Source organism: Rhynchophorus ferrugineus, unplaced genomic scaffold (assembly GCF_030347505.1).
Source record: "Rhynchophorus ferrugineus isolate W39M unplaced genomic scaffold, kcgeb_rfMv2 rfM2, whole genome shotgun sequence".
NCBI classification, from domain to species: Eukaryota; Metazoa; Arthropoda; class Insecta; order Coleoptera; family Curculionidae; genus Rhynchophorus; species Rhynchophorus ferrugineus.
Genome location: NW_027472581.1, coordinates 44641526 through 44660454, shown reverse-complemented (window position 1 = coordinate 44660454; position 18929 = coordinate 44641526). Strand labels below are relative to the sequence as shown.

The 18929-nt window shown below is 30.8% G+C and overlaps 1 protein-coding gene across 1 annotated transcript in view; it reads left to right on the top strand.

Moving 5' to 3' along the window:
* Nucleotides 1-18929, top strand: part of Atg10 (Autophagy-related 10) — a 159862-nt gene that overhangs the window by 123109 nt on the left and 17824 nt on the right. Inside the window, exon 2 of the mRNA XM_076393911.1 lies at nt 13723-13837. Coding sequence (XP_076250026.1) covers nt 13736-13837 — 102 coding nt within the window. The 5' untranslated portion in view covers nt 13723-13735. The remainder of the gene's footprint in view (nt 1-13722; nt 13838-18929) is intronic.

Genomic DNA, 18929 nt, shown 5'->3' with positions numbered 1-18929 from the left:
GGTACACCTGCTTTAGCTTCTTTTTTTGTAAAGTAAGCTTCTTCTTGTTTGACTCTAAACATTCTGGTTGTAATGTATAATTTTATTGGTCCGGTGTGTTGTTTTGGTAGCATTTTCTGTAGTTTATGGACAAGGCTTTCATACCAAACCTTATCGAAGGCTTGTGCTACATCTAAGAATATAGCTGAGCATACTTTTTTACTTTCGTAGGTTTTTTCAATAACATCTGTTATTCCTGTGGACCTCGTCAATTGTTGAGTGTTTGTTAATAAACCCAAACTGGTGTCTTGGTATTAGATTTTTTCTTTCTATGATCCTAAGAACTAATATAAGCATTTCATTAACGCCGTGTTTCATTTAGCGACTTTTTGTAATAGTAATATTTTTATAGTTGTAATGTTGAACCTGTTTCACGGAAATGCTTTATCCACTTTCTTAGCAAGTTAACACATAGGGCGTATCATAGTTGGTGAATAATATACTATACAATACTTCAGTTGCAAAAACGTCTTTGATTATTAAACCTGTACGTGGCAGTTATGGATCAAGATCCTTTTCCTATGAAATAGTTTATTAATTACTGTCGCCCAATATACATATGCATTTTTAAAATAATTTAAATGTTCCTATTTCATCATGTTATATGGAGCCCAATAATTGTGATATATAATAAAAAAATGCTAAATAACACAAGAAGTAGATATTAAACATCTTTTCAAAATTAAGAACAGTGAAATGGGTAAGTTAGCTTCATGAACGCTGGTCTACTGGACATGTATTTTGGTGATTGTTGTTGCGGTAAAAAGTATTTTGTATTGAAACAGTGTATAATCTGAAACAAGATAATCAATAGTCAGTTGATCCAATTCAAATAACGATAATATTTTTTGCTATTTTACCATTCATAAAATAGTTTGTTAATATCATATAATGATTATTATATATACCAATTAAACTCCTATTTATAGAATTACATACAAATAAAAATGTTAATATATTATGTAATTTATTATTAAATTAGCAAAAATATTTGTATAATTACATCAGAGAATATTTTATTTTAATCATCATTATATTTTAATTGACACTACGTCAATAACATCTTTTATCGATTCATTTTTATCAACATTTGTGACCATAGCACAAGGTCAAGTGTACACTGGAATATATAGATTTTTATAGATATATAAATAGATTTTTATTTGATTGATCCTTTTCCTATAGGCTTTATGTTACTATTTACGTTCCGATACATTATCGAATTTTATACTATTTTCGACAATGTATTAGATAGGAAAATATACTGTTATTTTATTACGAAATCTATAATCCAAATATATCCATTATATGCAAATAGTTATGTTAATAGCTAGTTTATAATGTCAAGTTACGTGAAGCTAATGATATAGTGGAGAAGAAAATTATTCTTTTAGTCAAATAAGATTTTGAAAAATATTATAGAGAGGTTACGTTTTAGATAATAAAATATAATCCGTAAGAATAAATATCACTGGTTTTATTTGTGAGACAACCGTAAAAAGCTAATGTTATATTTAGCCGTGTGGGCAGTACGAAGAGAAAGGGCGTAGTAATTTCATAAATCCAAAAAAATATAACAATCATTTTAATAATGATTAGAGGCATTTATGTATAATATTAATGAAATTATTTTGACCTTGCCCTGTTCGTGCAGTAACCGTTCATTAACTTAATTAAGTTGCCAAAAACAGGGTTAATTGTTAATGTTTTATTAACTGTGGTAATTAATATCTATTATATTATAAATATAATTTCAATTCAGATTATTTTCTCTCTATTTATGTGTCATTATAAAGTTGGACCAAAATCATCTTCTGAAATAAAAGAGTATTTTACCATGTTCGTAATTTTTTGTTGTAATTTTTAATTGAAAATATACGCAAAATTGTAATTTAAAATTATATATTATATATATATTATTTATACTATTTACTGTCTTGGCGTAAGTAAAATTATCAACTGAATATGAATCCGTTGAAATAATGTTTCACAATTATCCTTGCTTTTTTTTCTGTCACTTGTTCGACTCCAGCAGTATTTACCATACTTTGATATTTGTGTCGCCTTCGACGATTTTTGTCGTCATTTCGTGATAATACAATTTCGTCTTTGTGCTTTCACCTGACCTCAAATCCAAAATCACCGGAAATTCTATACAAAAGAAGCGGAGAAACATAAATATTCAGCCCGAATCTTATTCTAAAGGAAGATAGACGAGGGCAGTTACTCAAACGGTGAAAACCAAAGATAGGGGAACGGTTATAGAATTCACCGCTTGCTGGAACGAGGATATCAAGTGTCCGTGCGACAACTAACAGTGTCCCCAGTCTCAGCAGATTCAGTATTATTGAATGGGAAGAAGTAGTGGGAACTAGAAGGTGACTGCAAAAGTCACGTTTGATTTCAGATAGTTTATTTGATCGATCCGCTAAGACCCAACGTCTTTGCACTGTGTCTCTGGGGTTCTGATTGCTGGATAGAGGTTAGTGGGATGCATACCTTCGCAATAGGGAGTTGAAGGTCGACAGCAGACTTTGCCGTTGCATCTGCTTGTTTATTCCTAAGTATCCCAATGTTAGAGGTGATCCACACTAGCGTCATCAAATAACTAGTCAACAAGAGGAATTGTAAGGCAATCAGGGATTTTGAGACTAGGATATCACTGTACCGTTCAAGTAAGCAATCCAGCCAAATCTGACTTCTGAAAGAACGAGCCATTTTCTATATGGTTGTGTAGACACGTATTTTAGCGCTTGATGTAAGGTGTACAATGAGCCTGAAAAGACTGGTTTGTCCATTAGAGATAAAGAAAGCCATCATTATAAATGTGCCTGTGCTCCGTGTAGAGGGTGAATAGCTAAAAAAACTCTCTCTTGGAGTACAGACGGTGGAAAGTGGAAATGAGATGATAGGAGGATGAGTCCATGAAGAAGGTAGGTGGGTAGAGGATGGTAGTGCAATCGATCTTTTAGCGAATTTAAGGGATAGAAGACAGTCTAGTCCATAGGATTGATAGTCTATTTTTGGAAACGTGCTACAATATTGCTTTGATTGCAGGGGTGCGTGATGTTATAATAAATTATGTAAAATATCGATTTTATTTTAAAGAGTATCTAGTAGTTGCATCACTTTTCATTTTGGAGTACTTTGGAGATTATTAGACTAAATTCCCTGAGGATTACCTCACTTGCGTATGTTCCTTTTATCCCATACTTGATAAAGAACGATTACGAACTGAAATGTCAGGTATTTATTCAAGAAATTATTGCAAAACATTAATGGTGCACTACTTATTCTAAAAAATTTTATAGCAAACATAGATTGTTGCAAACAGACACGTTGAAGGAGACTAGACAATTATTAGAAATCTTAGTAACGACTCCCATGACAACATCAGAGGCCGAAAGATGTTTCTCAACATTAAAGCGCATCAAAACGTTTCTCGGAAATTTCTCAATGGTCGATGATTGTTTTACAGCTCTTTTCATGTTATCTAGCAAAAACCAGTTTATATCCGAAATAAACACTTTTAATGATATGGTGATTACTATATCATTGAACATACTATATCAATTTTGCGACCAGAAAAGAATGTAGGATGGATTTAATTTATAAAAAAATAGGTAAGATTTTTAACAAAAATTGCAGAACATCTTAAAATGTTTATTAGGAGCCGCTACTACCTCTTATTATATCCTAAAAACTGTTTATAAATTAAAACAAATCTTTACTGACCATGTTATATTTTAAATTAATAATTTTATTGATTTAATAAAATGGAAATTTTAAAATATATATTGGTTGTATCTGATATATTTTAATTATTTAGATAATATTATTATTTTTAATAATAAATAAAATACGAATTTTGCTCATTATTTTATTATATATGGTATAAACATTATTCTCGAATATTATTTATATCTAGAGTTATATATCGAAAGTTTAAATATCGGTGGTATTATTAATATTTTCTCTTTCAGTTCCAATTCGCATTGCTATAATTATTTGATATATTTGCTCGGCAGCTTAATACAGGTTTTCGAAGTATTTCAACTATTAAATCATACATTTACTTAGCAAATATATTTATTGAAAGGGAAAAGTGGATCGAAATTTAACACTTTAATTAAAATGTGATTATTGATATTTTGATATTCATTAATGGTATTTTGGTTTTAACAGAATTATATCACTTGGAACAATTGATTCAAGCCTATAGTATTGTATTAAATATAATTATCATTTTATTATATTTTTTATGGAAGTGGAAGTCTAAATTTTGCGGAAGTTTTTAAAAAAGTATATATCTTAATATAAAGAACATCGATGTATGAACTAAAATGTCCCTTTTAATGAAAATAAGATACGGAAACTAAACTCATGAAAATGATGACCTTGGGAGAATAGAAAATCACATGGTGGTTTATAATTTATATATTTTGTTTGTACATGAGCTGGCACCGTTTTCGTCAACATATATACCTGTGTATAAACTTTATTTTACAAGCAGGCACGTTTTTACGAAACATTTACTGAATTTTTATTGTAATGACATTTAATAAAATGATCTGTTCCTGACATGAAAAGACAACTATCTTCAATGTATCTTGACCACTGCAGAAATAACCAATTTGCTGTACCTCTGTATTAAGAAAAGTATAAGTTTCACTAGCATTTTTTTTCAATCTTCAAGTGAGTTCCACACTTATATTCTTTGCAACAAGACAAGGAACAGATTTCATAAACTTTTTAGACAGTTACAATTATCGCCAACTTAGTAGCCGCAGTGGTCAAGGCGACAGGACGGTCTTACTCCTACTGCGATAGTAGTGTGGTTGAATGCCGCCTGGGTATAATTGTAAATTTATGTTTGTGATTCTTTGTAGTTGTGGTTGTGGTTGACCTTAGGTAAGTGTGTAACATCCGACAAGAAAAACCACCTCAGTTACGACAGTAACTAGGCTGGGTAAGATTGGATGTCTTATGCGATTATATAAAAATTGATCACTCGCCAGTCGGTAGGTTTAATGTCAGGGACCGTGGTTCGCAGCCCATCCTAAGCAAGCAGTAGGTCCAGCACAGATAAACGCTGGTTGGTAAAAGACTCCAAAACATAACAAAAGTCAGGTATTCTTTAGAAAAACAATTTTAAAGTATTCTTGAATGTTGGGCGGGATATGCCGCTGTTTACAGAAATATTTAGAAAATCAGAAAAACATAAGAAAGCTACACAGTAAATATAGGAATTCATATTTAATATAAGGTGGTGCAAAAATACCGCTACCTTTTTGATTGCGCTCCATCTTGGTTATGTGACCTTTAGCTCAGTTTCGCTTTAACCATTGTCTTGTTAACTTTCTTGTCGCTTTAACCATTGTTAGACGTTCAGATTTTATAATGCATAAATATACGCCACAAGAATGAGTAGAAGTAGTGGCAATATTTATTGAAAATAATCGTTCCATTATTTTTGCCCCACGTTGTATAATAAAACACCAATTATATTATTCTATGTCGATCTATATCAATGCGTTTTGGTGGAGAAAAAACAGTGATCTCAATCAAGATCTTTTACGAGGTGTAGCTTGGATTGTTACGGTAACTGAATGACACTAATATTAAAATGTGCCAGCACGCATTATTCAAGCTCTGAGTTAATGTTGTAGATGACGCTTGTGAAATCTATATTTCGTTTCAGCATATAACCACCATATCACAGCATACTCTGAAACAACAGCTGTCATGGAGCTATTGATTGAACGGTGTTATTTTGATTAACTCTTGATTTTGTTCGATGATCAACGATTGTGAATAGTGGTTAACTATCTCGTTCTTGCAAGTAAGAAATTTCTTGCTGTTTCGGCGCTCACATTGGACAGCTTTTGAAGCTGAACTTGTTTCCCTAAATATTACTAAACGTCTTCATATATTCTACGATGGTTATATTATCCATAGTAATGCGAGTGGGAAACGAATGCTCGAATCCTTTTTAGATTCAAACTGGTGTGCGAATGCTGAGCTTGAAGGCAAATATTAAGAACTCATAAAGATAAGACCAAAATATTGAACAGACAAACCGCTGGGTATTGTAAATCTCAACGGAATCCACTCAGAGTACGTGCAAGAAATTCCAAATACTTGGAAGTAAGTAACAGATCCTAAGTAAGGAAGAGGGGAAATATTACAATTAAGAGTAAAATCCGCATCTTTCGAACCATTATCTTATCAATCCTTCTGTATGGATACTGTAACAGTTTGATATCTTAAACCTTGAAGACTTTATATTGAATTTCTGTATAGTTCCAAGATCGTGTTAGAAATTAAGTTATTCGGAGGCTTTGGTTGCAATATTTTAATTAAATGAAAGCTGAATTAATTCATCACCATATTTTGTATTGAGAAAATCGGTGGATCATGAACATTAGCCGATGCAAGAACGATTGGGGCCGATGGTCAACGATGATCATAGATTTGATGAAGGATATGCAGCTCATGGTATTAGACACTCTTCTCGAGCGTTGGTTATGATGATGACTATATATGATTTAGTTTTAATCCTGTCGATAGTAAGATTAAAAAGAAACTTACTACCGACAGTCCTATATATACATATTCTTATAACATAAGCCATATATATCATTTATATGTATATATATTTCATTAATTAAGTTACGTAAGTATTTGCTTCTGCAGTATTCGTATACCGAATAATTTTCTTGTAGCGAAGTAACCTATATGTAGGTGTTGACTTATATAATTATATTATAAGATTATATAATATTATTTCGGCTTTTAGTCAAGGCGACTAACCACTAAATATAATCATGTGATATATTTCGTCCGTAAACAAATGATTCGACCAGTACAAAACATTTATTGTGTTCCACTCGACTGGTTATTATTTGTTGATCATGTCTTGGATCTTTCCAATTATTTTTAAAACTATGGGAATAATCAACATAAAATTTCTGTTAGACAGAAAAAAATACGTACGGGTATTAGCAAAAGTTGTTATCTCCCTTTGCTGAAAAGCTGTTGAAACATGATATGTTTTTAAAATGAGTTTGCTCAAGTAATTACGATATTAGAACATTCCAAATTGGTGTTTTCTCAATCTTACATTCATCTGTATTCATTAAGTGGTATCTAAAATAGTTTATTTTACTGTCTTAACTACTATTTTTTATAAGATCTAACGTCTGAACATTTATTTTTTGTTTGAAAGGAATAATTTATTTCCATAACAAAACCAATGCTATAAGGTGATCACAACAACATTGAATTTGTGATATTGTTGTGATATGTTACTATAATATAATCGAAAAATGTTTGAAACATAAAAAATACTGGAACCCTAAGACAGCACCACCTACCTGGTCCAGTTATGAATATAAACTATTCTCGAATTCACAGTCACAAACACACACAAAAATTCATAAAAATTGGTCCAACCGTTTAGGAGGAGTTCAATTAACATATATATACATGGACAGAATAATTATATGTATAAGGATAACGAAATTTGATATTTAAATTAAGCTTTCTTAAGCTAAATTAAAAGGTCTAAAATAATGATCTTGAATCAAAACGAAATAATAAATAGACTGAATGGTATGAAAGGAATTCTTTAGTTAATTTGGGAGTAAGTGTGTTAAATTTGAGCGTAATTGTACTCATAAATAAAGTCATTTTTCAAAACTATATATTCCTGCAAAATCATTCAACAAATTAATATTTTAATTTTTAATTAAATACTCATATATTCATTGTATTAAATAAATGGTCTAGGTCTATATTTTTTCATTGTAATTTGATCAAAGTCTGTTTGATTTTAATAGGAAATGTGCTTTAAATAAGTCGCATCTTTTACGTGTTGATTGTAATCGATATAGCCTCATTAGGCTACTTGGACTTATAAGGCAAATCTTGCAATAGACCAGTGTTATTGAAAGACACCCTATAATGTTAATGCGACTTCTAAGAATGTTGATAGTGAGCGGAATCGGTCACGGTCTTATCGAAGTTAGTTACGTGAGAACTATTTAATTAAATATATAACAGTAAACGGCATAGAAATTTCGAAATTCTTTACCGTCTGGCAAGGTAATGATGTGATATTATTCTTTCAAATATATACAATTTGTTTGAAATCTACTATAATTTCGGAATTCATTAAAGTGATTAACGCCAATGAGTTTTGTCGGTTAGAGATCTCACCGACCGTAGAAACTGCATACTGTAACGGCAATTAAACCAGGTTCGGATTAACTTTTTTTTCTACTCGTTGTCTCTCTCCTTCTCCCTCACTCTCGCACTCTCTTTATAATCTGTCTCTCACATTTTCAAGCAGAAAACTGTTGGCGTTTTGTGGGTTGTGATAAAAATTGACCAGATGGTTTAGCGATAACTGCACTTGACAACTTACATTAAATTTTATCGATATTATATTTCACTTGTTCCGATATAATATCGCATTTTATTTTAACTTTAGAGTACGGCTTACAAAAGCTAATAACCAGTTATTTGTTCGTATCTCGATCTTGATGAACTGGTAATAATTTATGTTTGATCTGTTTAAATCTACTACTTGATTATCGCGTGTTCGTATATAATTATATGTGATTTAGTATATGAGAATGTGCAAAAGAGCATACGAAAAATCTATTACACTTCACTACGCGTCACAGATTTATATTACTTTAGAAAAGATATAACATGGTACTATATATCCAGATAATTATATTTTGATTGATTGCATCTATATTTTAAAAATTAATAATGAAAAATTAATACATAATTGTGATTAATAAAATAAATGATAGACAGTATATATAATGTAGTGACATCATAATAGTTGACATAGAATGACAACGCAATCGATTGAATCATCGATCTATTTTCGCACTTCTTCTCGTCAGTATTTTGAAACCGGGTGCTAACCAAATCATTTTATATTTTTAATTAAAAGGTGTCACGTTCGGTGATGTGTGATGTTATATTGTTTATTAGTTTTGCAATACGTCGGACAATTTGTTCAATTGGTGTCGGTAGACATCTGCAGTAACAGTTTATTTTGGTGTTAAACTTTATATCCACGAATACGCCGCTTCGGTGTCAATGTGAATGGTCTTTCTGGATTATGTATGACTTTTTGCTTAGTATTATCGTAGTCATCTTATCGCCAGTCACTACATGCTACAGAGCATTTCCTCTTTTTGTTAACCCCCGATGAACCTGCAATGTATAAACGGTTCGCATTTTAAGTCAATTCGTATAGTAGTCATTTTACCTCCCTCCGTCCCTTGGATCTTTCCTATCGTTCGTCTGAAATAATTGATTCCCCATCTACAAACTGTCTGATAATTGTTTGAGAGTTTGAGCAGGGTTTTCGCCCAATAAATATTGCCAATCTTTTTTCCTTTGCTCCTCCAGGCTGTTACTTATGATTGACTCAAAATGACTAATTTTAAAACTTTGAAGCCAAAACCGACTATAGGACGAAGCAGCATCACTCTAGCTTCTGAACGAAATTTCGGGAAATTTCGGTTGAAATTTTGTATGGACGCATCTTGGAATACGGCAATATTTGGCAAGAATATGCTAGTCATAGTAAGAACTTCATAATTGACGATAATGACAAATTCATTCGCAGTAGATGGTCAATCACAATTGACTGTAGGTGGCAGGCAGTCCGGTTTCGCAAGTTTATTTTGCGGTTCTCCATTAACAACCAATCCCATACATTATCTTGTTTAATTAATGTAGTTTTCAATTAAACGACTAATTTATGGTAAAATACTTGCTAAGAGGTTAATGTTGGCTTATTCATGATTTGAACTTGCTCCTGTAATATTTTGTGACTTTTTGAATTTATTTCTGTCTTAATTTAAGCACTCTTATAAAAAGGTAAATATGTTTATGTAATTTTTATACTTTACTGGTACCATACTTATCAATTATAAGGATATATGTAGGATGATGTGCGAGAAACCAGCTTTTATTTGTCTTGAATTCTTATTTGTGCTTTGAAACTGTATCTTGTGAACGCTGTACTGCCTATATTCTTTCTGAGCTGAAAATGAGCCAGCATTATAGTTTTATCTTTGATTAATAGCGAAAAGATAGAAAAACAGAAGCAGTAAATTAGGGGGGAATTTTTTTAATGCTAAAATGTGCTAAATTCGATGGGAAATGTTGAAATTATAAAAAGCAATTGAAAAGGGAAAGGAAAATATTAAGAAATTATTTCATGAGCAATCTTCAGTCATACAAAATCCTCAATCAATAATCCCTACATTTGCAAGATCAACCCATTACATATTTATAATTTAAGTGAATTAAAGCCAATGGAAATATTCTTTAAAATAAGCCTAAATTTAAATAGTTATTTGCATTACACAAATTGCTGAAATGAAATTTTCACCATGACAAAGCTGGCGATCGTCGCACAAAGACTGGAAAAACCCGTCAATAAATTACCTATGTCACTGTTCTGTCCACATTTCTTTTTTCTCTTGAACGGCATGACTTGAACATTATTCTTTGGGAATGGGCCGCAAGAACGCTGTAAATCGTGAATCACTTCGCAACTCGCAACTTTCGGCTCCTTACCAGTCTATTTGTCTTTGTTTCTGGCGAGAATAAGACGAGCACAGAGACAACTCGCCGACTAATGGTAAGATGAATTTATTGAAATCTTTTCGAGTCGCCCTCGTAAATTAATTTAACTGCTGCAATTCTCCGCGTTTTTTTTTCTTGGTTAATAAAGACTCTGATTCGAACTTATTACATGTTGTTTCAATTTTAATGACTGCGATTCCGTAGCAGCAATAAACTATACAAATGAATTACACGGGTAGTACTACAATGCAGTTGATCGTTTAAATATATTTCGTTGATACTTGTTATACTTTATTTTTTTATTGATCACCTTGATCTGCTTTATGTAGTATAACTTAATTTGTAAGCAATTTTTTTGCAAGTAAATCTATAAAATGGCATAATGTTTTTTGAATAGTTTTAATCTTTAATATATATTGAGTTGATCCATCACACAATTATGACTAAGTAGGTTATATTCAAATTATTCAAATTGTTCCAAATATAAAATATATCACACACAACCATTAGAGAATAATTCGAATTATTGAATTGTACTATATAGGTAGGTAGTTGAAACAATTAAAATTTTTTCTAATAACTAGCTTTAAAATTGCATATCTCTAGTAATACTCATTGGAGACATACTATAATGTGTTTAAAAGGTACAAACGTTTTAAGTAATCTATATATAATAATATTTAGCGTTAGGAACTATCAACTGAAATCGATTATCAACTAATAATGACTACTTTTTACTATTGACTGTTCCAGTCGCTATTTTTGGTTCGACTGTTTTTATTACTTTTTACCAGAGACTGTTTCAGTCGACTGTTTTCAGTCGCTATTTTCAGTCCGACTGATTTTGTTACTATTTACTATCGACCGTTTCTGTCGTGTACTTTTAGTTACTATTTTTGGTTGTACTAGTTTCGTTCGATTGATTTTTAACGTTCTGGCTTTGTCGTCCTAGCCGCGACCTTGACAAAAATGTACCCAATTTATTCTTCCATAGATTTATAAGTAATATACACAGTTTTATGATTGTTGGTAGTTTGCTTGTAATTAATAATATATTATATATAAATATAGTAGCATTTTGGAAAGATATTTTTCAAGATTGTTAATGTAAGGTAGGGTAAAATTATTAAAATTGTGAACGATAAATAGTAAATTACATATTAAAGCATATTAAAATACGATAAAATATTTGTGGGGTATTATTCCATTCCATAGAAAAATTCCATTATTTTTACATATCCACAGAACATTCATTTATAAAAGTAATTCTATTTCGTTTAAAATGAAATTATTAATTGCATGCTAATAGTTTTTAGTAATTATTTTTTTCCTTTTCTTTCTCAAAGTTAGTACGTGAAGGAATATATACATCTCTCTTATACGACCGTTGGAAAATATAAGCACATATAAAATTAACTGCTCCAAGCAATTATCTCCATCCTTTCATCTCCCATAATTTATACAGGAAAGGTTTCGTACATCTTCGTCTGATTTTGGGTTTTTTGACTATCGACTGTTTCGACTGTTTTGCGGCTATCAACTATTTCGACTGTTTTCAGTCGATAGTTCCCACTGCTAATTATACAAAGTAGCGTTTTACGTTTATGTAGTTTAAAGTAATAACGTTTTAAAGATTCCAGAAAGTTCATCAGTTTTATACCAAATTCATTATATCTTAGGGATAATTGACCATGTGATAGTTGTTCACATAGAGCTTTGGCTCGCTTGAAGATTGAATAATTTTTTTTAAAGCCGAAAAGGGAAAAACGCAGTGTAGGCTCATAAAAAAATTGCTGTTCGTGGTGATTTCTGCCAGTAGCAGAATTGATATGTTAAAGTTAAGGATAATTTGAATTCGTCAAGTTAGAATATGTTGAGAAATAAAGATATTTTTTTTTTAAATTTTTGTGTTGGAATTATTTGTGATATTCCTGAAATTCAGATTTCTCTTGTATTTACTAGATCGCTATATCTGTTGTATTTGTATTTTAAGCGCAATTATATTAAAACTGGACATTTAATCCTTACCAAATAGATTTTTACTGATTTTGTAATGGGTTGAAACTTGCCATGTTGCAAAATTTTTACGTCATCCACCTTTCTAATCCGTTGTATCAGTTGCAACTATTACCGATCTCTTATGACTGCTTCCTTAATTTTGATCAAATAATAAATTATTTTAGTTTTTGCAATATACACTTTTTTCAAATATGTAAAACTCTTATAAAGTTGTTTTTATTCTAAAGAAAATAACAGAGATTTAAATTTGATCGTATGTATGTTAACTGTATATATATATGATATATGATATCTCATTTAAGATCTTAATTTATGACACTTTTGAAAATTGTTTAATGACTTATAAAATGATATCACTCATTATTATTGGGTAGTTTACGTATCATATATTATTAATATAAGCAATGGAAGGTTGTGCATGGTTCAAAAAACATTTGTTTCAGTTATTTTATACAATTATGTTATTTTTCAGAAATAAGTAGCGACAGTCTTGTTTTGAACAATCATTGCCGTATCGGTCGTATTTTGAAAGGTTTTGTTTTTGGCAACCGATAGTTTATCTGTCGTGGACCTACTCCTTAACGTAAGCTCGGAAATACCATCTTCGGTATTAATAGTACCTGATGAGTGCCAAATATAGAGATCACCCCAGAACACATTCGGTCTTACCCAACATGGTTACTGGTGTAACTGGGATGATTTTCTTTGTCGGATTGTACACTCTTTCCGACGATCAGTCCCATTTATAAATAATCGGAAACATACATTTATACCATACGCCGGCGGGATTCAAACCTGTGGTTATCGCTGCAGTAGAGTAGGTACTGTCGGTTTTTTAAATTTTATTCACACTGCAATTATAAGATTCTTTGTCTATATGACTTGTTTTGATTATTAATGTATGGATTATAATAATATATTTTTTATATTTGTGTAATCTATTGTAGAGACACATCTATATGGGTTATTATTTACACGTTTGTTATTTTACATAATTCATTTTGTTAAAATTATTCTATGATATGTTTCTGTTTGTTTCAGCTTAACAATTATAATGGATACAGGTTTTTCATATGACACCTTTGAAAAGTGCATTCAGCAGATGTACGCCGTTTCGTCATCACTTCTGGACGGTTGGCAATTAGAAAACAAGGATGTAAGTATCCGCCGCTATCACTATAAAGAGAATTTAAGGTTCTTTATTTCGAAACAATTGTAACTCAACAATTATCTTTATTTTTAGCCAATGTTTAGTCTATTTTATACTCAGGTATTTAGGCTATTCATGAATCTATTTTTAGGAAAATTTTTAAGCAAGATAATAGAAATCTGTTAATAACATAAACGGTGATTATTTAACATATTATTTTTATTATAATCTATTGTTGCTATTAATTTTGATCTCATATAGTATTATTTATTCTATTAAATATTTCAATCTTTTTCATAGAAATATAATTTTGACATCATTTTAATGATTTGAAATTTAAAAGAGTACTTTAAATATAAACTTAATTCACAGTACTCTTAGAAGAGCGGTCTGTATATACTCAATAGTATACAGGTCGGAGTTCTGGGATTAAATAGTGAATTTTTGTTAATAAGAGAGTGTACCAAAAAACATAGTCGTAATATTATTACGAGAGTAAAGTAAAATAAAATCGGCTTAGGAGATTTTATTTGTATAACAAATTTCAACTTCTTTTCTCACGTAAAGGCCATGACCAGCGTATTTGGGGATGCGAAAAAATTATAGAAAATTACAGTTACAGACGAATATTTTAAATAACATTTTTAACCCGCTGGGTGCCAAAATTCGCTTGAGACTTGAAGAAAGAGGCTTCAGAAGAAAAAATCATCTGTCACCAAGATGCAAGGGTGCATTGGCGATGGCACCTTGGGTCAGCCTCAGCATATTCTCCTGATTTAGCAACCTCAGTTTTCCATCTGTTTCCAAGTTTCGCATTCAATGAAGAAGTTGGAAGGGTTGTAGATGAATATTTTCACATAAACTCTCACTCCCAGGAGATGATGGATATTGATGTTGGAAAAACTCCGCACTAAATGTGTTGAAGTCAGTGAAGATAATGTAGTAAAATGAAACAAGCCTTTTAACTGAAAATTGGAATCTTTCTTTATTAGACCCATAATTTTTCACCCTACCTCCGAATATCAAAAAGCTTTTTTATTATTAAATCTAATATATAGCGATATTAAGATCTCTATTGTCAAATATTATGAAGAATATTGAAGTTTAACGTTAAGTTTAAGGTTATTTTTTAACTATTTGGATTAGTAATTTAAATACTACTAATGTTAATAAAGGCTGAAGTTTTCCAAAACACGTTCTAAGACTGTTAAGATCATTGTGATTGGGAAAAATGGAAAAAAGGACATACGTTACCCACAGCAGTTTATTGGTTGAAAATTAGAAAAGTTGACTGCCAGAAGAACACTGGCTATATATTGATAATTATAATTATGTGGATGTTGCTTTATTTAAGAACTTTGTTTAAGAATTTAAGAATTTTAAGAAAGTTCAGGTTATTTATGGAAAACGGATTAGTTCTGCTGTGGCTGTTTTGGCAATAGTTCATGTTTATCTATTTTCAATAAATTTTTTGTAGATCAACTTATTCATATCACAATAAAAATGCGTTCTTACCCAACTTGATATTGTTTCCCAGCTGGTGTAGCACATTTGAACCATCCTGTTAATATTAAAGTTGGACCAAAAATAAATTATCATAAAAAATATGTTACTATCTCTTCGATTACCGTAATCCCATTAGTTTTTTATAATCTTTCTCTTTCCACAAAAATCTTTAATGACGCAAAAGCAATTTCAATACATGTTATTTTAATACATATTAGATGTAACCTATCTATGTAGTATAAGTAAGACCTATTTTAAACAATTCGGAATCATATTTATACATAATCATATTTATATCATATCATAACAGAAACTTATATAATGAAAATAAATGAACAATATGAAATTAAATTCTTTATTGGTCCATAAATAATCGAATACTGTATGATTCAAAAATCTTTTCGGAGCATTAAGTTTTAATCGAATATTTTTCTTATAAACAATGTTCACATATTTTGATAATTATGAGTTTCTGTTTGCCATAACACATACATACCAAGCTGTAAAAACTTGATAAGATCTTCACGTTCTTCACGTTTTTCAACCAAACATGTACAGTATATTTCATCGAACTATTTATACACAAAGAAACAGATATTCTACAGAAACAGATATCTAATCATGGGCTTGTATTAATTTTTTTTTATTTATTAGTATTAGTCCGTCCATTTCCATAGCCAAGTCTCTTTTCTTTTGTCTGCTTGGTTTTCAAATTTTGTAGGTGTATATGCGGATTTCATGCATATTTGTATACACAATTTAGCTTAATACCAACCTAAACCGATTTATCTATTTACAATATTATTTTAACTACTACCAAATCATCAGTATGTAATCGGCGCCGAGATAATACAAAAATAATAATATTATTTTGTGACATATACACAAAATTAACTCCTCCTTCTCAGCCAGGATGTTTAGAGTTCAAAATAATGCTTCGGCTTCTGGAGTATACATGATTCCCTATCCCCTATAACTTTCTCAAAAGCTTGCGTTACGTTAAAGAATACAGCTGTGAAAGCTTTTCCTTTTTGTAGGCTTTTTAATAATGTCAAGCAAATCACGTGATATTAAATATAATTTTTTATATTATTTGGTAACTGAAACAAGAGTAAAATTGTTAGGGACTCTTACACAATAAACAAAACAAATAAAACCTAACTATCGACAGTAAATCCATGTCACGTATGTGGGATATATTATTAAAGGTAGTAGTAAAGGTATTGAAAATAGTAAATATTTAATAAGACATATAACTAAATCGTCAATCGACCAAAACAACTTCGTCACACATTATTTCAAACATCAATTTTTCTTTCAAATTTTTTTTTTTGTAAAAATAATATTTATTTCTCATGAAATAAATACGTAGAATGGTCGTAATGTAGTCTTTAAATTTAGTCAGCATGCCTATTACATTACGACAACATGTAAGGAATCTCTTTCCTATAAAAACAATTTCGGGTTACAGAAAATGAAAAATAACATTACTTGATATCAAACGCCTACATTTTATTACTAAACATACCGAATCAAAATATCACTTTCATTATATGACGGGATTTCGTAAAAGGATATAATTTGTTATTTATAAATCAAGCCACCCTTGTATTTTTCTATATAAAATGTCTTACTAATAATAGTGATAATATAAAGTACGTCATTCGTCCCACATTAAGATGTTTAAGTCAGTTTTGACGTAAATTTTAATCTATTTTTGGGTATTATTATTCTATTTAAGGAAAATTGATTTACGTCATAGATCCGTTAGTTATTTGTTCCGCCTATCATTGATCGCTAATAAATCCTTTATGACCGATGTATAAAAATAAAACGAATATTATCTGAAATTGATCTAGAAAAAGATACAATGTGTCGTTATTACATTTTCTGCTAGGAACATATGCTCGTTATTGTTAAATGCATATCCATACGAGCCAAAGTTAACAATACTTTTCAAAATAAATCCTAGCGGTACTAGGAGTTATTTATTATTTATTACGTAAGATCATTTTACCGCTTTTTAACACCTCCCTCTATGTGAGGAAACATAAACAACTACATAAGATAATTTAAATACTAAAAATTATAAGAAACAATTTAAAATACCTTTTTTTAAGTTGATATATTTTAATATTTTAATATTGTCAAAATTTTTCTATATTTCGGTACATTTCAACTATATCTCGGTTCTATTTCCACATTTATGACAATTCTTCATGTGGCAAATAACTTTTTGACCTAGTCAATATAGGTTTTTTTAAATATACTCATCAAAGCCATGAATTCTTTTATGAAGTTGCACAACCATTAAGAGTGTCTTGGATACCTTAATAATAAAATTCATACTGGCCAGCTTGGTTGACGGTCCACCGACTGTTGCGATTATCGCGGGTTCGGAACCTGCTGGGATGGTCGTAAATATATGTTTGTGAGTGTTCTAAGCAATAGTGCAAAATCTGACAACGAAAATGATCCCAGTCGCGCCAGTAACCAGGCTGGATGCCGAGGACCGTGGTTCGGAGCCCACGTTAAACTGTAGGTCCAGTCCAGATAAACCCCCTTTGGTAAAAAGGACAATTTAAAAATATACTATTGAATTTTACATTTTGGGATTGTGGTAAACTGGGGTTTCCGTTGTAAAAGTAATATATTATTCAAGCAAAAATGTGATCGTGGTGTAAGTCTCCTATCAAATGTCTGGAAGGTGAATATGAAGATCATACAAATGAGGCTTCAAAGTGTTTGTGAGTAGACGAACCGAGAAGAGCAGGCAGGATTTAGACCTAATCGCGGTTATGTAGATAAGATTTTCGCACTCCAACAGTTTATGGAGGAACGTATTTGGTGTAGAAAGCGTTGTCGATTATATACAATGTCATCACTTTAGGCAAGTTTGGAAACTGTACATGTTCCTCTAAAAGCTATTAAACTTCTTCTGGTTTTATGATGCCATTAGCTATGCCATTAGCCGTGTGCGAGTGCGAAATGAATCAAGCCTATTTGAGTTCCTAGCTAGTGTTCACCAAGGAGATGTCTGTCGTCTCTCTATTGCTTTTCAACATAATTGTGGATGCAACTACGTGAAATGTTTTTTAAAATATATAGCTTTAGTTATGATGCTATAAACTCTCTAACCAGTTTCGTAATAAGTAATGTTAAAACTTCCAATATTCTTCTTGAAAAAACTAAACTATTGACAACTGCAACATCCAAAGTAATCACAACGAAATCCGGTTAGTGCAAGTCTGCACGTACCTGAAGTACTTGAACTGCTGCAGTTCAGGTACAGGGGATCAGAAATAAAAAAGAAAAATGTGGCATCTAAAGCTGAAGTCATATGAGCTTTTGCTTCCTTGAGATGGTGTGTGTGGAACAGAAATATTATATTAAGGACTAAAATCAACTTTATTCGAAGTGGATTTTATTTCTGCTATTGAAATTATTATTCATGTTGATGTCGTTGGTGTTGACTCAGTTATTCGAATTGTTTACTTATTGAAGTAAATAAACAGCTTTTTGATTCATCAAATATACCAATTATTTTCAATTATTTAAATATGGCGAAGAATAATGTAACTTTACAGAATAA